This window comes from Aulonocara stuartgranti (assembly GCF_965226115.1).
Source record: "Aulonocara stuartgranti genome assembly, chromosome: 3".
Classification (NCBI taxonomy): domain Eukaryota; kingdom Metazoa; phylum Chordata; class Actinopteri; order Cichliformes; family Cichlidae; genus Aulonocara; species Aulonocara stuartgranti.
In genome coordinates, this window is record NC_138941.1 from 67177398 (window position 1) to 67198445 (window position 21048).

The 21048-nt window shown below is 45.0% G+C and overlaps 2 protein-coding genes across 2 annotated transcripts in view; one reads left to right on the forward strand and one right to left on the reverse strand.

Annotated features, from left to right (window-relative positions):
- LOC309695629 (uncharacterized protein) overlaps nt 1–21048 on the reverse strand; it is a 409672-nt gene that overhangs the window by 13802 nt on the left and 374822 nt on the right. The gene's annotated exons all lie outside the window — the stretch shown is intronic.
- LOC309695087 (Fc receptor-like B) lies at nt 4101–16956 on the forward strand. The gene is made up of 7 exons (XM_082515532.1): nt 4101–4134; nt 4691–4726; nt 13711–13980; nt 14060–14305; nt 14383–14535; nt 14642–15171; nt 15257–16956. Exons 1-6 carry the CDS (start codon nt 4104–4106, stop codon nt 14686–14688), a joined length of 783 nt encoding a protein of 260 aa, XP_082371658.1. The 5' UTR covers nt 4101–4103; the 3' UTR covers nt 14689–15171; nt 15257–16956.

The following is a 21048-nucleotide window of genomic DNA, read 5'->3' on the forward strand; positions in this document are numbered from 1 at the left end:
AGGCTAGCTGTCTTCATGCTGAACAAAGCCAACCATGACTTAGGTGCAAATTCCCTGCTGGCTGGGCCTCAGGATGTCAAGAATCAAGTGCACCCAAATGAGCGCATCAGTGGTCATGTGCTCATCACGTCGAGGGAGAGTGAGGCTGTGTCCCGATTTGGAGACCGCATTTTGAGTGGAATTACGTCACCGCCACACGACGATGGCTGTCCCAATTTGAAGTGTACTTCAAATGCATACTCCAAACGTGCCGTCGATTTTCCCAGATATCAAGCGTGGTCCGGTGCACGCTTCGTGGTCCCATATATCCCACAATGCACAGCGTGATGCAGCCAGGTCAGTGCGTAATGATGGCATCAGCTGCGGACGAGGTTGAAACGGTGGTAGGGGACAGCAACTACTGCAAATGTGTGAAGGAGCGAAACAAATGCCAAGATGTATAAGTTAATGGAAAGTTAATAGTAAATGTCAAGGTGAATCATGTGACACCTGTCGGGCCCACGTGACCGTAATCGCACAGACCCGCAAAGCTGTGAATCCTGTACCAGACGGAGGGCAGTATGAATAAAAGTACCACCACTACAAGTGCAATCAACTGTACTCAGTGTTGGGGAGTAACGGAATGCATGTCTTATTTAAAATACAAAATATGAGTAACTGTATTCCGTTACAGTTACCGTTTAAAAAGGTGGTATTTAGAATACAGTTACTTTGTTGAAATAAATGGATTACACTGCGGTACTTTCCTGTTTCATTTTGTCGCGGGTCAGGACTGTTGTTCCAGGCGGCAGCGTTACGGTTGCCATGGTTACAGGGCGACGCTCTCTCTGCGTTTCCTGGGAGAGAGCGCCTTTTTGTTGTTGTTGTTGTGCTAAGCTAACAGGCAGATTGCTACAGGTATAGCTCTAAAGAATGTAGCATCATGGGCAGTGTAGTCCGTGTTGCAGGGAGAATGGACTGCCATACACGTTATGTGTCTGTGAGCAAGAGGAGGGAGAAAAAGGCGAGTGGAAAAGAACGAGCTGTCATCAAGCAGAAACGGGAGCTGGAAGCATGTAAATATAATAATAACCACTGCAGCCAAGAAGAGTGCCTGACGAGCCCAGTTGTAAGTAAGCTATTAAGACTCGACTGTACACCGTGTTCGTGTTTTCCTCCGAAAACAACAAGTTCCGTTGGAGCAGTCTTTCAACGCCTCTCTCTGTCTCTCGCAAGAAAAGTTGACCCACACAACAAAGTAAAGCTGTTTTTCAGCTACGAGCCTGACACGGAACCAACGTATTAGTCAGAGGTCCCTTTACTACGGTTCGGAGTCGCGGACCTTCAGTAATAGTAATAAATCACACAGCAATAGTACATTCAGGTAGTTGTAAACAGCATGATAATATATTAAGTAATCCAAAGTATTCAGAATACATTACTCTCATTAAGTAACGTAACAGAATACATTAGAAAATACATTTTGGGGCATGTATTCTGTAATCTGTAGTGGAATACATTTTAAAAGTAACCTTCCCAACACTGACTGTACTAATATGACCCTTCCTGAGCCGCAAACAGAAATGTCAACATATACCAGGCAGGAATGCCAGCCAACTGCCACTTGTGATGCCCTCAGAAGTGCAAGTATCCAGCGACGGGCGAGGGTGCAAGTGGGGAAGCCCACTGCCGCAACATGGCCCTAGTTTGGTGCCATGGATGAGGTGCTAGGACACCTGTCCTAATCTCCTCCATCCAGTAGGACACACCAGGACCCAGTGCAGCAGTTGGCAACCCACTCCCACACCAGAAGGGGTAGGAGGGTGAGGAGCCGCCTGAGGCACGGGTGGCGAAAAAGAGGAGGGACGAGGAGGATAAGCTCTTTGCCCTAATAAAAGAGGACATGGCTCAGCAACACCAAATGGAGGAACGGAGAGCCGAGAGGATGGACAGGCTGATAGGTGTCCTCAAAAAGCTAGTGGAGCAGAAAAAGGACTGAGCCATGTCCACAGACAGCCACTGTACATAGTTGCACTTTATTTATGCTGGCACCCCAACCTTTGTTTTGTACAAACATGATTATTTCAGTTGTGTAAATAAAACAGCCAGAACATCCCAACTGTGAGTGCATGTCTGTCACAAACTACATAACACAATTTCGGGGGGGCCTGACCTATTGCACATGCCAAATTGTGAAAATATAAACAGTGCAACGTAAAACACAACATGATTGTGGGAAATGCACTGCCCTCTGTGGTCCAGGATAAACCTGAGTGTCCCAGCATGCACATACATCATCAACCAGGCCTGACATTTGCCTGAGCAGGGAGTCTTGGGCAGTGCTGCTTGGTCCGCTGGATCAGGACCAGAGAGATGAGGGAGGTGCCACAGGTAAGACCCCTGGTTCGCATAACCATGTACTGAGTGGAGCATCCCACATAGGCGTCCCCAGATGTTGCTCAGGCATGCTGGTTCCCACTGTCCACCACATCATCCACCACTTGGGTCTGCAGGGCTGGTGAAACTGACAGCTCCCATGTCCCTGGATTGTAATCATGGCGGTGGGAAAACGACATGGTAACAACAAGCATGTTAATACAGATCTGTCACGTGAAATCCCAGCACTGTGCAGATGCAACACTAAGGGATACTTGCCTGATGACAATAATCGTGGTCTGGGGGTACCTCCTCCAGGGCAGACACCTCAGCAGATAGCTGGTCCCGCCAGTGTGCACCACTGACTACCTCCACACCATTCTCCCCATCATCTTGGGCATCATCCTCGGGCCCCTCATCTGGGGCCACAATGTCACCAGCACTGATGCAGATGCTGTGCAGCACGGCACGTGCTGTTATGACCTGCGACAGATGTTTAATCTTGTGAGTACAGTGTACATGCCAGATTATACAGTGCAGTTGCCATTATGATTCGACAAACAACAATGATGCTCATATTAGCGTGATGTACATGTGGCACGAAGGTGTGGTGCACCTCCAGCGCTTGCAGGAAGATGACACGGAACCTCATCTTCATCATTCCAAAGGCATGACGGAGTGTGCCCTGGAGTGATGTGCGTCAAAGTGCTGGGCTCCCGCACCGTGGACTGGCCTCTTTTAGGTGGTGATGAGGGGGAGTGGATGTTGGAGACATGAGTACCCTCCATCTGCAAGGATGAAATGCCCTGGGGGATGGTAACGAGCCTGTCGGTACAGTGGGCTGTTGTGGAGGACACTGGAGTCATGCCCTGACCCCAGCCAGCCCACATGTGTATCGACAAAGCGGCCCTGATGGTCACATACCGCCTGCAGGATCATGGAGGGGAACAACTTCCTGTTGCTGTAGCACTGACCGACAGGGCCGCTGGGGGCTTGATGCAGACATGGCAGCAGTCGATTGCACCAGCACCCTTCACAAAGGCCCTGTGGCCTACCAGCTGTGCAAACCCATTGGACATGGCAACTCATTCTTTTCCACATGGCATCCGTGGGAGGTGGATGACCTGGTGGCGCGTGGCCACCACCTCCTCTGTGACCCTGTGCACGATGCAGTGGACAGTGGAACGGAAAGTGAAAGTAAATACAGGACATGACAGACATTCTTTTATTCTACTTATTATTCTGACTGTTGATGTTCCTTTTTTCGCAGGTAGACACTGTGCTTGTGGTGACATTATTTGGGTTTTTGGTTAATTGCACGTGTGTGGCATGTCCTGGGCTGTGCTGCTGCAGTGTGCTGGCTGCGGGCGGGTGCACTCCTATTTGGAGTGTGTGCTTCCTGTTAGTGGTTTTAAAACAAACAGTTTACTATGCAATATTTATTAGTGAGGAAATTTTATGATTGGACTCTTATCATGATACTACTAGAATTCACTGAGCTCCAATTCTTTCACATATGTTTGTAGAAGCAGTCTGGATGCCTAGGTGCTTGATTTTATACACCCATGGCCATGGAAGTAATCAGAATACCTGAATTTCAATGACTTGCATGAGTGCTTGCTTTCTATCCTAGCACAGTGTAGGTAAATGGTGAGGACATCACAGTGGAGAGCAAGTCAGGATAGGGGACTGGGAGGGGCTTAAAGTTAAGCAGCTGAATGTTTCAGTACCATTACTGAGAAAAAACAATGGAGGAAACAACTCTGCTGCCACTGCTCTGTAAGCAAAATATGTTTCTTTAACTGTGATGACTTAAAATTACCTTAAAAATCTTACCAGAGAAGTCTACTGCAGATCTGTTGTCTTTTCTAGTTTTCAGTGTACGGAGCTGATCTGGAGTTTTCAGCTCCAAGAATGTTTCTTAGAATGTTTGTGATATTCTCACATTACACTTTCTCCAAACTATGAAATCATTTTAAAACACAAATTTTGAAAAAGTTGATATTATGGTAACAAACCAAATAACCGTATATTCAACAACGTTTGCTATATATGAAATATGTCTTTGCGATAGCTATAGCTGTTCTGTGGGAACATTATTAGAATTTAAAAATCTTCTCATCCCTATGACTGGTTACAGCAGCAACTTTTTAAGTTTACTTCTAACACTTTTACTGTAACAATGATGAGCTGAGTCTGGATTAGACTAAAGAAACAAGAGCTGTATATATTTTGAGAACTATGAAAAGAACATGTTCTGCAGGGCTGAAGCTTCCTGAGCATCAAATAAATGCGCAGTGTGAAAACAAACTAACTTAGGTGTCACTTCCTCTAGTTCTCGCCTCACTGCTGAGCTGCAATGCACATCAAGGTTAGTAATTTTTCTCTTTCAAACTTTAACCCTCTAAAGCACATGTGTCAAACTCAAGGCCCGTGGGCCACATCCAGCCATTTATTTCTGACCAGCGAGATCGTTTTATATAGATTTATTATTATTGTTATGCAGAAGCTGTTTTCAGTGATAAGGATCAACAAAACAGCACACAGGAGTCGTCTCACTGATAAACACCTGCAGTCCACCCTGAGAATCTCTACAACACAAGACCTCACACCAAACTTAAACCAGCTTGTTGCCAAAAAAAGATGCATCCAGCTCTGACAAAATGGCATAAGAGCAAAGAAAATTGAATGTTATGATTTTCTGTTATTTTAACTTTTGCTGAAAAGCTGAAATTTTATTTATATATCCTTTTTTTTTTTTTTTTGCATCATGTTCATATTTTGAATATTTATCATTTTGACAGGTCATACTTTAGCGGCCAGGAAAATGGGCCCCAGGGATTTGTTCATGTCAGAGGTTAGAAAATTTGGATGGATCTGCTCTCATTTCAAGAAATCTGGCCGAATTTAATAAACCCCCAAATACATGACTGTTCAGTGCCAGCATCAGGAAGTAGAGTCTCTTGTTATTCCCCCCAATACCTTAAAACTGTGTTTGTTCCCAGACCATCAAAAACAAAACAAATCCATAAAAAACTCTTAGCATATGAATTGAGCTCAACTTTATTTACTGTGCCTTACAGAAACCTGATTATAGCAGGATCATTGTGTCAATTTAAATGAATCAGCTACCCTTATCTAGGGCCAGATAAACAGGGGCAGCAGCCTAAATAGAGAAGCTCAGACCTGCCACCTCTTCCAGACTTCCGGGAGACCACCAAGGGATTCTCAGGCCAGCCAAGAGATACAATCTCTCCAGCCTGTCCTGGAAACATGTGACCTAGGAGACACGCAGGAGGCATCCTTGTCAGAAGCTCGAACCACCTCAACTGTCTCCCTTTCGATGTGGAGCAGCCGCGGCTCTACTCTGAGCCCCTCCCAGATGGCCAAACTCCTCACCCTATCTCTAAAGCAGCGTTCATTTGGTCACCACCCAAAGTTTGTGATCATAGGTGAATTAAGAAATTCACGTAGCTCTCTATCAATCTCTGAATCACTGCCACTGCAGCACCAATCCATCTGTCACTCTCCTGCTACCTTCTCCCCTCACTTGTTAAAAAGACCCCAAGATAAACTCCTCCACTTGGGGCAGGAGCACATCCTTGATCCAGAGTGAGCACTCCATCCTTTTCCGGCTGAGGACCATGGCTTTTGGAGGTGCTGATTTTTATTCCCACCATTTCACACACAGCTGCAAAATGCTCCAGTGTGAGCTGGAAATCGTCACCTGATGAAGCCAACAGAACCACATGATTCTTGTGGTTCTGTTGGCTACGGAGCAGTTTATGTCTGACAATATTTTCACGGACTGGCCTTTAAGGTGTCGTGGATAAATATAACAAAATAAATCCAGTACCGGCACCAAAAAAAAAAGATAATTTTGCCATGGTCCACAGCTCAGTGTCTGAGGAGCGGTTGGGATGCCCACACCTGCGGGTGTGGCTGTCGTCTTCACACCTTCATCCCATTTCAGGCGATCACCAGGGGGACTATTTAACCCCTCACTGCCGGCTGCTCCACGCTAGTTCGCCCCTTGCGAAGGTTGATGAGGAATTTCTGCTTTCTATGAACTGTGTTAATCCTGTTACTGTGTTTCCTGCTACTGTGTTACTGAGCTTTCACCTGCATGTCCTCCTGCCTGCCTGGAGTTCAGATAAACCACCTGTCATCATCCTCTCCGTCTCCGTGGAATCCTCTCCCGCGGACATTCACCCCTGCCTCCATTTCCAACGGTCCGGCCCGATCGTAAGATAAATAGCTCTACCCCGTTGTATGCTGTTATCTCCCTGCTCCCCAGTAACTCGCTCCCTTTTCTGTTGCAGCCTCCCACGGTTCTGATCATGGCGTTCCCAAATCATTTATCTCCAGGTCACTTCTGTTCTAACATTGAAACAGCATGTTCCCTTTGGTTATTCCGGGTCGCCTTTATGTGACAGGTGAGACCTGGAGATTTGGGACCGCCCCTGGTGGGCGGAGCTGGTCTTCGCTCCTTTCATAAGCGCAGGTGTGGGCAATTGGGTATTCCTTTGCAAACCTGAAGCTGCGAGTGCTTGGTCCGAGTTGGGCAAGTTGGTGTTTCTTAACTATGAAAGTCTGATACGCGTCCTTCCCCTAAACTTCTGTTAGAACGGTGGGAAACATTGCTCCCGTGAGAACGGTATAGTGGACTTCATCGCCACTGACCCACATTTATTAGGGTGTGACACAAACTTGTGGACAGAGTACCGAGCTGCTGCTTTGCCAGGTGGATTTCTGGCTGCGGGCAAAGGACCCGACACATCAGTGTGTTTTAATTTGTTTTAAACTGGTGTAAGCCGACAGACTGACTGCTGCGGCTGTCGATGGTTTTGGTTTTTGGTTTTACTTTTTCTGTATCAGTAGGCACCACAGATATTGATCCTTTTAGTATTTTAACCCCTTTATTTATATATATATATATATATATATATATATATATATATATATATATATTGTCGCAGACGGTGAAGGCGCTGCAGGGAAAACAAATCCTTTTTTTTGTCTCCCCGCTTTTGCATGCACAGCGGTGGGCCCGAGTGAAGACGGCACTGAAGATTTGACTTTTTTTCTATAGTGTTTTACCCATTTGGGGTCATGTGTGAGTTGCCGTCCATGTTTAACCTGTGTGCTATGTCGATTTGTTTTTAAACGGTTCCCCGCAGCGCTTGTCCCGTCTCACGGGCAATCGCACAGTTTTATCGTCTCTAATAAGGTAACGTTTTTAATTGGTTTGAGGTGCCGCTGTTACACTGTTTCTTTTATTTTGTATTAAAAAATTAAACTCTTTTAAACTGACTGTGCGCCTACGGCTCTGTCCTATTTTAAATAGGTACCTACCACGGGTCACAAACTGGCGTTGTCGGACAGGATGAGCCTCTAGGTGTGCACAGCGATTAGTCAGTTGGTTTGTGTAAAATTTTTATTTTTATGGGTGTGTGTTTTAAACTGTTTTATATTTGTATTTATTTTTTTAGGCAAAGCAGCAGCTGGTAAATCCTGGTGGTAACAAAGTGTAATCTGCATTTAAACACAGTAGGCACTTACTGTTGAGGGTTTTTATTTTTTATTATGGAGTCCCAATCAGGCATTTCTAGCCCCTGTAGACCTCATGACTCTACCCCTATGGAGGGCTCTCTCCAAGAGAGGCTGGTTTATATCCCTAGAGAGAGGTCGTGCCCCCTGTTTAGTGGAACTGGGGAAATTAGTGTCCAAAGTTGGGTGGAGGAAATAAAATCTGTGATGCGCACTCGTAGACTTGCCCCTGTTGATGGAGCCCATTATATCTATGATCATTTGACTGGTGATGCTCGTGAGGAAATAAAATATAGGTCCCAGCAAGTAAGAGAAGATCCAGACCGCATTTTTGATATTCTCCTTAGCCAGTATGGTTGCCCCATGTCCTTTATTGCTGTTAAGGAAGCTTTTTATGCAAGAAGGCAGCAAGAAGGAGAGTCACTGAGGGAATTCTCACATGCATTGTTTTCTCTCATGGACAAAATGATCCAAAGTTGTCCAGAGAGGCGAATTCCTGAGGCTGCTAGACTGCTTTCTGATCAGTTTGTAGAGGGTGTCCGGGATGGAAATTTGAGCCGCGAGCTTAAAAGGATTGTTCGCGAACATCCAGATTATGACCTCCATACTTTAAGAGATGAAGGCCTCAGGTGGGAGCGGGAAGGCAGAGTAGGAGTAGAACCCGGCCGGTTCAGGACTTATTCTGTCCCAGCAGTCTACAGCATTCAGCATACAGGACAAACAAAGGGGCCAAGGGATACTATTGGGTCAGAATTAGCAGAGGTTAAGGAAATGTTAAAACGGCAGCAGGCCCAGATTGATCAGCTTACACATGAGTTGAGAGTTGCCCATACATCAAGTAAGTCTAGGTTCATGCAGAGAGGAAGGCAGGTTATTTGCAGACGGTGTCAGAAGCCTGGCCATTTTGCTAAAGACTGTGATAATGAGAGGGTAGTAGCCTTTGAATCTACAGCCCCTAGCAGGAGCTCATCTGGGCAGGGTACGTTTTCCATGCAGGTGGAAAACTAGCACCCTCTGTTATGCTGAGCCACATATCAGATGGGGACATAACTGGCTCCAACAGTTGTAATGCTCAAATGTCTGGTCCCCCACCCAAGTTGGTAGGCTCCTGTTCAAAGGTTACCATTAATATGGGAGGGGTAGATGTCTCCTGTTTATTAGACACTGGATCCATGGTCACTACCATCACGGAGAGTTTTTTTGCCAAACATTTTAAGAACTGGGGTCCAGAGAAACTGAAAGCATGCCATTGGCTGCGGTTACGGGCAGCTAATGGGCTAGATATTCCCTATGTTGGCTACCTGGAGCTTGATTGCCAAGTGTTAGGGAGGCAAATACCGAAACGTGGTGTGTTAGTTGTTAGAGATCCTTTGGAGCCCAGCCCCAACTCAGAAATATGTGGAGTACTCGGCATGAATGTGATCCGTGAGTGTTATAGGGAGCTGTTTTTGGAACATGGCTCTGCTCTTTTTGACCTTCCTTTAGTGCAGGAGGATCCTTGGCAGCAGGCTTTGCAGCGTTGCCATACAGCGCAGCTACAGCCTGAAGCACAAGTTAGTGGCCCAGTGAGAGTTAAGGGTAGGAGAAAAATTTGCATCCCCGCAGGCACAATGAAGTTTGTACCAACTACATGTCGGAAAGTCCCTTCAGCACACACTGGAACAGCGCTTTTCGAACCATTAGATGCCGGTTTGCCTCATGGTCTCCTTTCTTCTCCAGCTTTGGTCCAGGTGGTCAGTGGCACTGCATTTATCCCAGTTACCAATGTGGGATTAACTGAGGCCATTTTGCCACCTCGCAGTCAGCTTGGCACCTTGTGCCAAGTTGAAATTGTCAGCCAATCGGATGGCTCGACCAGGCTCTTGGAAGATTTGGGAGAGGAAAAACGTGTTACCATGGCAACCCAGAGTGTGGAATCCAACCCTCTGAAAACTGCAATTAATGCAATTGATCTCTCAGCCCTCACTGTACAGGATCAGGACAGGGTAAGGGCCCTTTTGCGTGACTACCAATCTGTTTTTTCTTCACATGATGGTGACTTAGGGTGTACCAATTTAATGACTCATGAGATCCCACTTTTAGATGAGACTCCGGTCCGCCAGCGGTATCGACGGATTCCACCTTCAGAGTATGAGAGCGTTAAGGCCCATATTCAACACCTGTTGGAGAGTCAGGTGATCAGAGAAAGTTGTAGCCCTTTTGCATCCCCAATCGTGGTAGTACGAAAGAAGGACTCCAGTATTAGGCTTTGTGTGGATTACCGTCTGCTGAACTCAAGGACTAGGAAGGATGCTTTTCCCTTGCCCCGAATTGAGGAGTCCTTGGATGTGTTGTCAGGTGCATGTTGGTTCTCTACCTTGGACTTGGCTAGTGGCTACAATCAGGTCCCTGTTGCTGAGCCAGACAAAAAGAAAACTGCTTTCTGTACTCCTTTTGGGTTATTTGAGTTCAACCGCATGCCGTTTGGCCTCTGTAATGCACCAAGCACCTTTCAGAGATTGATGGAGCGAATGTTTGGTTCCCAGAATCACCAGTCTTTGTTGTTGTACTTGGATGATGTGATTGTCTTCTCTACCACAGTAGATGAGCATATTCAGCGCCTAGGAGCAGTACTGGAGACCTTGCGGGTACAAAACTTGAAGGCCAAGTAATCCAATCTATGATTTCGGTTTTACCCTCTCATTCACTTGCAGACCTTGCTACTTTGCAGAGGGAGGACCCCACGATTAGTGGTTTTTTGAAGTTTTGGCGCAGAGGAACTGGCCCTACTTGCCAGGAGAGAAGAGATTTGCCAGCAGCAGTGCTGGAAATGTTGCGCCAGTGGAGGAAACTGGTAGAAAAGGAGGGCGTCCTTTATCGGCAGATCTTTCAGCCAGATGGGGGGGAACCAGTGTGCCAATTAGTGGTCCCTCAGAGTCTCAAGAATGAGGTTTTACATGGCTTGCATAATGACCATGGTCATCAGGGAACTGACAGGACTGCAGACTTGATACGCAAGAGGTGTTATTGGCCAGGTATGTCTAAGGAGGTTCAGGATTACTGTCAGCAATGTGAACGTTGTGCGCAGGCTAAAGCAGTTTATCCCAAACCTAAAACAACCATGGGTCACCTCATGGCTGCGAGGCCCAATCAGATTCTGGCAATTGATTTCACATGCCTTGAACCCTCCGTTGATGGCCGTGAAAATGTATTGATTCTTACTGATGTGTTTTCAAAGTTCACTCAGGCCATTTCTACTAAGGATCAAAAGGCAACTACTGTGGCCAGTGTTTTGGTTTATGAGTGGTTTTATCGCTTTGGTGTTCCCTCTAGGATCCACTCCGATCAGGGGAGGAGTTTTGAAGGAGCATTAGTTCAGCAGCTATGCCAGTTATATGGTGTGGAAAAGACTCGCACCACTCCTTACCACCCACAAGGTAATGGCCAGTGTGAGCGTTTTAATCGGACTCTGCATGATCTGTTGAGAACCCTGCCCCCTGAGCAAAAGCGTCATTGGCCCATGTATTTACAGCAGCTCACCTTTTCTTACAATACCACAATCCATCAAACTACGGGTGAGTCACCCTATTTTCTTATGTTTGGCCAAGAGCCCCAGCTCCCAGTTGACTTCCTGTTAGGCAGAGTGGAGGAACCCACCCACGGCCCGGTACACACTTGGGTCCAAGAGCATCAGAAACGTCTAGATGTAGCTTATAAAGGTGTGAGTAACCGCACCAAAGCAGCAGCGACGCTGCGTGCAGATCGTCAACCTGCCCCAGCTTCTGACCCCTTGCCATTGCATCAGTTAGTGTATTTGAGAGATCATAGCATTCGGGGAAGGAATAAAATCCAAGATTTTTGGGGCGTTACACCGTATTGTATTGTCCGTGCCCCTGCTGATGCTGGTCCTGTGTATACAGTGGCCCCACTCAATGATCCAGAACAGAAAAGACAGGTTAATAGACAATTTATCAAGCCGATCCCTGCTGATATCTGTGAGAAAATAAGGGCAGAGCTCCAGCAAACTGCTAACCCTAGAAGTTCACCTGACCGGTTACCCCCGTCTGAGAATGAGGGAGACTTTTATGTGTGGCAACGAAGGGAGTCCCCAAGAGGTGACCCCCAAAGTGTACAAACTGATTCTGCACCTTGTCCCCAACAACTCCCAGAGGACCTGGCTATAGTAATGAGGCCGCAGTCCAGAAGGACTAATCCTGGTACCCTGACTCCACAGTGTAGTGTCCCCACTCCATTAGCTGAAAGTGGTACAGTTAGAAGAACGACACGCTCAACAGCTGGCCACCATTCCAATCCACACCATCTGCCCCAATCAGCTGAAGCCAGGCCACCTAGTGTACATTCAGTTACAGCTTTTTATAGACCGTGGCTTTAAGGTTCCATTGTCGGGTCGCCAATGCAAAGACCAGGGGGGAGAATGTGACAGGTGAGACCTGGAGATTTGGGACCGCCCCTGGTGGGCGGAGCTGGTCTTCGCTCCTTTCATAAGCGCAGGTGTGGGCAATTGGGTATTCCTCTGCAAACCTGAAGCTGCGAGTGCTTGGTCCGAGTTGGGCAAGTTGGTGTTTCTTAACTATGAAAGTCTGATACGCGTCCTTCCCCTAAACTTCTGTTAGAACGGTGGGAAACATTGCTCCCGTGAGAACGGTATAGTGGACTTCATCGCCACTGACCCACATTTATTAGGGTGTGACACAAACTTGTGGACAGAGTACCGAGCTGCTGCTTTGCCAGGTGGATTTCTGGCTGCGGGCAAAGGACCCGACACATCAGTGTGTTTTAATTTGTTTTAAACTGGTGTAAGCCGACAGACTGACTGCTGCGGCTGTCGATGGTTTTGGTTTTTGGTTTTACTTTTTCTGTATCAGTAGGCACCACAGATATTGATCCTTTTAGTATTTTAACCCCTTTATTTATTTTTATATATATATATATATATATATATATATATATATATATATATATATATATATATATTGTCGCAGACGGTGAAGGCGCTGCAGGGAAAACAAATCCTTTTTTTTGTCTCCCCGCTTTTGCATGCACAGCGGTGGGCCCGAGTGAAGACGGCACTGAAGATTTGACTTTTTTTCTATAGTGTTTTACCCATTTGGGGTCATGTGTGAGTTGCCGTCCATGTTTAACCTGTGTGCTATGTCGATTTGTTTTTAAACGGTTCCCCGCAGCGCTTGTCCCGTCTCACGGGCAATCGCACAGTTTTATCGTCTCTAATAAGGTAACGTTTTTAATTGGTTTGAGGTGCCGCTGTTACACTGTTTCTTTTATTTTGTATTAAAAAATTAAACTCTTTTAAACTGACTGTGCGCCTACGGCTCTGTCCTATTTTAAATAGGTACCTACCACGGGTCACATTTAGTTGAGAAATAAAGTTTATTCTGTGCGCATTTCCTGCGTATTGTGTTTGCTTCTGGGTCAAGCTTGCATGTTAGAACTACAGTTCTTGACAAATTTATTCATAACATACGAGAAAAGACCCAGGGAAACTATGTTAACGATGAAAGACAAGAAATAATAACGATAAAACGATAAACACCAATAAAAAAACCCCGAAAACCATAAATTTCACACCCGAACCTCAACTCTCGCAGCCCTGTACCAAACAACTCATGGACCGGTTCTGGTCCATGGCCTGGGGGTTGGGGACCACTGGTCTAAATGACCAAGGCATGCACTGTGGTCTCATAAGGAAACTCAGCTTTTTGATATGAAGTTTTTCTGTTCCCAGATACAAATATTTTTGTTCCAAATAACTATTTGGTAATATCTTATGTCCCCCTTACCGAACAGCTCATCTCACTGTGAGTCCCAGCAGCTCTCAATTCTTTAAAGGAAGCCTTGTAACTTTGCACTGTGAGGAGGATGACGGCTCTGCTCGCAGCTCGTTCAGTCTGTGGAGAAACACAAGCAAAAAACTGATGATTCAGTGTGGAGCTGACTTTGGAATATGGTCTGTTTCTTCATGTACCATGAGCTACATCTACACGTGGGACAGTGGAGTTTACTGGTGTGAGTCCAGAGAGGGTCCCATCAGTAACATGGTTAACCTGACAGTCACTGGTAAGCTGAGTGTGTGGAGTTAGTGTTGATGAAGCTGTGTGTAAATGGATGAAATGCTGTAGTTTGTCTCTGTGTTGAGGTGGATCAGTGATCCTGCAGAGTCCTGTCCTCCCTGTGATGGAGGGAGATGACGTCACTCTGCTCTGTAAAACAAAGACCACTCCCTCCAACCTCCCAGCTGCTTTCTATAAAGATGGCTCCCTCATCAGGAAGCAGCCTACAGGTCACATGACCATCCAGCATGTTTCCAGGTCTGATGAAGGCCTCTACAAGTGTGACATCAGTGGTCATGGAGAGTCTCCATCCAGCTGGATCACTGTCACAGGTGAGGAGCTTCACTCTGATTTTTTTCCACTCACTTCATCCACATTTTCACCTGAACAGGTGGGATTCTGTCTGCAGATATACCTGCAATTACAGCCCTTCCTACTCCAGAAACTCCAGGAACTTCTCAAACTTCCCTTCATTTTGACTTTACACTCATTCGCTATCTGGTGGTCTTCTGTCCATACTTCATCTCCACTCTCATCATGGTATCTTTATATCGATGTAGAGGTAAAGCATTAAAATAATATAGATGCTAATATACATCTAAATAATAAATACATAATACATAATTAAAAAAATTAAATACATATATATTTTCTATCTGAATCTGCAGGAAATGACCTGTCCATCTCTGAACCAATGAGCATAGGGATTGAATGAAGAGGATGATATTCTCACAAAAGAGCATCTAGAGATCCATCCCATCAAGGAGCGGCGAGTGCTTTTTCAAAGCACATAGATATGCTGTGAAAACAACCAGAAAAGGCTGCTGCATATAAGCAAATTATATGCAGGGAGTCTGACCCAATAATAATAATAATTTGCCTCATCCCATGAGCCAAGATGTGAAAAAAATGGGTCATGGGTCATTATCAGAGATTTCAGGTGAAACCACGATGAGACCTTCCCTTATTATTGGAACTACTGAGATCATCTGATGCAAGGTGTGAGTGGCCATTGAGGCGCCTGGGAAGGGATCTCAAAACTGCGTTATCGATGGCAGACAGTTGGTGTCGTAGAGATGCTTGTCTCCTCTGGATCTCAGGGAAAGCCAGGTCCAATCCTTTCCCCTCACTCGCCTTCCAAGATGCTCACCAGGCCACTCTCCCCTCCCTCCAGAGCCATATGCGCTCCAACTGTCAAGTAAGACACAAATCCAGTAACCCTCACTTCACCAGTCTTCGCTCCCCTCACTTCCTTCCTAACCACACTCTCCCTCTGTTTACAGTTTCACCACGTCAGAGACTTCCTGCCAAGCTTTCTTCCCTCGTGTCGATCTTTACTCTTGTGGTCAATAAGGCTTACGTGAAATCTTATCACTGCCTCCTGTGGTTGAATCTTCACTTGAGTCCACATTTTACGTACTGGCCTCCGAGCCCTTTTCACAATCAGCAGCTGGAATTGCGCCATGGAGGGATACTCTTTGAGAAGAAATCTCCTGACAACTAACTTTTCAATTTCATAACTTCCAAGAGGAGTGAAATGAATGGGCATTAATATACATGCTAACTACTCACTTATGTGTGTTGGCCCTACAAGAAAAGACGTTTAAGTTTTTCAATTTCATCTCCAGATTTTAAGCATCGACAAAATGTTAATACAACATCCATCACTTGGTATGTATAATTTGTGTTGTTGTAAATAAAATTTGGGGGTAAGCATACCAGATTGGGGTGTTCATGGCAAAAAAAGATATAACTAATATTGAGTATATTAGCTATTCTCTATTTTTAAATGTTTTTCATGAAAGATAAAACAAAAACTAGGCTAATCCATACATATCAAGATAAACAAGCATAAAATTCTTAAAAATCTAAAACAGACATGCACATTGATTACCAAACACAAATATTCAATATCCACACAACATTTTTGAGTAGTTAGATCTTGAAGGCTTCCTGGGCTTCTGTCTCTTGCAGAGCAGACACATCCTTCTCACGGTACTTTAGTGCAGACAGGTGAGAAGAGGTCAAGGGGGATCAGAGCAGAGGGGGGTGAGGGCTGCAGGAAGTCTTGTGTAGATGTGAGGTGAACAGATTGGAGGTGTGAACAGACTGACTTTCAAATCTGCAGTAGAAGGTGTGAAGCCAGTTGAGGATTTTCCTCAGGGTGGAGGGATGGACTCCTCTAGCTGGTGGTGTGGTGCAGGCCTCTCAAAATTGATGCAAGCTGTTTGGTTGAGAAGCTGTTTTTTTAGCTTCTCACTGCAATTCATTTCTTCAATGATTGTCTACTTTTAAGATTAGGCTTAAAACTTTCCTTTTTGCTAAAGCATATAGTTAGGGCTGGATCAGGTGACTCTGAATCCTCCCTTAGTTATGCTGCAATAGACGCAGGCTGCCGGGGGATTCCCATGATGCATTGAGTTTTTCCTTTCCAGTCACCTTTCTCACTCACTATGTATTAACAGACCTCTCTGCATTGAATCATATCTGTTATTAACCTCTGTCTCTCTTCCACAGCATGTCTTTTATCCTGTCTTCCTTCTCTCACTCCAACCGGTCGCAGCAGATGGCCGCCCCTCCCTGAGCCTGGTTCTGCCGGAGGTTTCTTCCTGTTAAAAGGGAGTTTTTCCTTCCCACTATCGCCAAAGTGCTTGCTCATAGGGGGTCATATGATTGTTGGGTTTTTCTCTGTATCTATGAAGCGCCTTGAGGCGACTTTTGTTGTGATTTGGCGCTATATAAATAAAATTGAATTGAATTGAATGTTTGAACTATAAGCACTAGAATATTGGGTCCTGGTTATTAAATTGTATTTGACTGTTTATTTGTTTTTGAATTATTTTGTTTATTGCTCTTATAAGTTGTTTTGATGATCTTTCAGTGACATATTTTTTATTTTGTGCTGTACTGGCAGGCGTGTGACACACACAGATCAGACCCGTATTTCTGTGTTGCAGATGTGTAGTAAAGAGCCAAAGACCCAGTGCTTTCTCCTGCCTCTTACTTTCACACCAGAACACAACGGAATGAAAGGCATAACACATGAACAGGTTACAAAAAGCACAGACCTGGGGAAGAAAGTGTTTAGGAAGCATTTAATGGTGAAGATTAGTGTTGTGTGAACTCTGCAGCTTCTAACCGTGGCTCAGGGGTGACCGTGTAAGCGTATCTGTAACCAGAAGGTCGCCAGTTCGATCCCCGGGCTCTCTGTCCTGGTCGTTGTGTCGTTGTGTCCTACCGCCTACTGGTGTTGGCCAGAGGGGCTGATGGTGCGATATGGCAGCCTCGCTTCTGTCAGTCTGCCCCAGGGCAGCTGTGGCTACAACTGTAGCTGCCTCCACCAGTGTGTGAATGCGAGAGTGACTGAATAGTGACATTGCAAAGCGCTTTGGGTGCCTATAAAGTGCTATATAAATCCAATCCATTATTATTATTATTATTAATAAAAAAAGGGGGACATTTCTCTGTGTATTTAGCAGGTGGAACTATGTTGGTTGGCCCCAGACTTTCCAGAATTGTGTGATATTCGGGAGCACTTGTGGGCAACCAGTAAATATGATGTGGGGAAAATGAACAAAGGTAGTGACTCTTAAGTCTGATTTCAGACCATGTAAGCGTCAGTTATTAATTAAAGCCAGAATCAGTGACTGCAGTGTAACACACCCAAAGAAAGATTCTAGGTCTGACCAACCGTCTCAGTCGTGGGCAAAAAGATGACAGTCAATAAAATTCTAAAAGATAATTTATTGAGAAAAAAAAATCAAGAGATAAAAGATAAATCAGTCCAGTGTCCCATTTATGAATCAAATAAAAACACACAGTCCCAAGGCCAGAGCCAGCTATGCCACACTGCCAGTTGCACTCCACGTGTTGCCTTTAACAGGGTTAGAAGTTGTCCTCTGAGACCCACCACCCTGCAAGCACATAGCCAGTGGTCACTCTAGCCTCTGCAACTCTGCCTCCAATAGGCTGTGGCATATAATAGGCCGTGGCCTGCACAGAGAGACAAAACAACACTTTCACTATAGAATTCATAGCGCAAAACCCATCCATCCCAAACATATCTGGTTTCATCACATTCCATTCCATATTGCTAACGTTTGTTTCTCTCTAAGAGTGCTTGTGAAGGATTCAACACAGACAGACAAGTGATGTTAGAGTAGAAGTGCAGTGATTGTGTGACATTTGTAGTGTTGGGCTCCTTATCTGATTACTGTTGAGCTCATAGTGATGCAAAGTGTGAGTGACATTGCTTAAGGAAAGTCACCGGTCACAGTAATGTTGCTGTGTGGTCGGCTGCAATGTTCAATCACACGACCGGCAAGAGAATAAGCTTGAAAATGGTTTATCTTTTCATTCTTTCCCAACCTGGAAGCAACATGAGGCAGCTCGTGTACCGATGTTAGCAAACAAAGGCGTCTAGTCTGGATAGCAGCTGTGAGACGAGCTGATATCCAGTTCTCTTCCATCTCCAAATATCTGTCGGTGCTCCAGACATTTTCGTTTCAGTAAGTTCTAAATATGTTCATATCACTCTTTATAGCCTATTAGTTTTATTTTTCGATGCGCTCTGAGCTCATAGCAAATTAGAACAAACATCCTACTGAGTGATTTTGCAGAACTACCTTCTATTTATAGAGTTGCTAATAATTTGGCATTATTTTAGCAAACCAGCCTATGAAATGGATGAAACATCGTGACTGGGTTGCAGCGCTACACAAGGGACCTGCTTCAAACATACCACCATCAGATTACTTCTTCCATGTGAGGGTGAAGAGGTGACCCTCCTGGATAAGATGGTGAAGGTTTGCTGCGTTTGATTTCTGAACGAAATCGGTCTCTATACAGTCCATTCTCTTTTGAGCTGCTTTTAAGCATCTTGTAATCTTCGTTCCAACACAGTGTGTTTGTTTTGATTCGTAGACCCCGAAAATGGTGCCACGCTCCCACAATGCTTTGCGGCGTGACGTCAACGCCAAAGCGCTAAGCGCTAATTTTGAAACTACACCCCGCGTGGTTACGTTGCGCAAATGAGTCATGTGACCAAACCGAGTAACAAATCACGGCAGAGTCGGGAAGAAGGGGCGGAGAAATTGTGTGTGTGCAGGAGAGGTGTCGAGCAGAGAGAGAGTTACTTTTTCATGAAACGGGAGTAAAGTAGTGAATTTACAGGAACATATACCACTACCAACGTTGGGATCAATTTCTGCATCGATCTGCACACCCTTGTTTCCTGGATCGTAGCTCAGATCAGCGTGAACCACGTGGGTCTCTGCTCCCTGATCTGTTTGTTGAGACTTCCAGCTTCATCACGGAGTTTCTCTCGGTTTGTGGGCTCATCTAAAGGTAAGCTTTTAGCGCTGTTGAGAATAATAGATTGCTTGGTATACATTGGAGTTAGACAGACTTAGAACTTGTGATTGCTTGCAACATTACAATACGACGGGTTTTAGGGGTAAGAATACATACAGAAAAACGGTCTTTGAATATGAACAAAAGGATTGGCTGCAGGGCAGGAGAACAACCAGCCCCCACCCCCAGGACAGAAAGCCACAGGTACAAGCGTGGGGGAGGGCAATCAGCCTTTAGAATAGGACTTAATAGGACCGTCTCCAGATGCATCCAGGGCTGGACTGGGACAAAAAATCGGCTCGTGTTCCAGATTAACTGGCGTTGGTCGAACAGATGTGTGGTAGACTTGCGTTTCAGGAGCTGCTACCGACAAACCAGCAAAAAAACACCAAATGTGTCATCTGTGACAGTTGTGAGGTTAACTCAAACACACTCCGTCAGTCTTGATGCTGTTGAACAACAAAATGTTTAAAAATGTGGCGAGTTGGTGATATTGTCAAACAATTAACACCACGCCGGTGTTGTTCACAGGAAGGCGAGAGTAAACGATCGGGAGACTCTTGTCGTCGTTATCGTTCTCCTCGCACGTTTTATTACCCCGATTTCAGCGTTTTTGCTTCACAACTAAAGCGTGCAGTTTACTTTGTTTGCACTAACATGGACTCGAATCAACCAGCGCCACCTCTGGCCAAGTGCCACAGCCTACAGCCAGATTCATTTCGTTTCATTTAACGATCGACTTTCGCTCTTCTCATTCTCCGTCACCACTGTGCTTTTTCCAGCCATGTGCGTATGAAAACAAAAGCAATGCGCATGCGTGTTTTACCCTTATTTTATTGCGGTATTTAATTTTCTTATCGTTGCCCAACATTATACCGGTATTACCGTGAGCAGTATGATATAGCCCAGCCCTATATTTAAAAGTTTACTATTTGGCTGCCCCACATCAACCATCCACTGTTTTTTTTTTTGGGGGGGGGGGGGGGGGGGGTTGAAAAAATTATCCACACCTACCACTACGCTATGAAATTTGAGGCAGCTCTTACTGCTCATTTTATGACAGGCAGACCCCCACTGTCATTCTTGTGGGTTTGGTATCATAAGATTAATTGTAAGGTGGAGAAGCTCACTTTACGATCGTTTTTAAAGCAACAGTTTTGTATAGCACTTTTAGTTCCAATCATGCAGGCCTGCTTGAAGGAGAGCAGATTCTCAAACCTAACTTTCAGTGCACTCCTCAAACATTAAAAAATAAAATAAAATTCTACAAAATGTAAAAATATGAAAGCCTAGTTTTAGGACTTTTCACTTCCACTTGGTAACAAAAATGTAAGTTTCATCCCATGTAACAAGGTGTATGTCATGGTAAAACCTCCCCTACACATCAGGAACAAGAAACTAAGAATCTACTAGTCTCACTCATTTAGTCCCTCTGCTGCATTCTGTTCACCCCTGCTATAATTCAATCATCTTTCCTAATATAATATTAGTCCACTAGTTCATATATTGCTTCTCATCCCACTAAGTGAACCGAACAACATGATAAAATCAGAAACACAGGCTTAAAATACTATCTGGTCTTCTTGAGCTTCATTACATGTGTTAGTGTATGTGTTAGTAGGATTAATACATTTTGTGCTCCTTAAAGGTTAAAATATCAATACTACAGTCTAAATATCAGGAGAGCAAATCAATATGTCCTTCTTGTTTCAGAAACATCTAA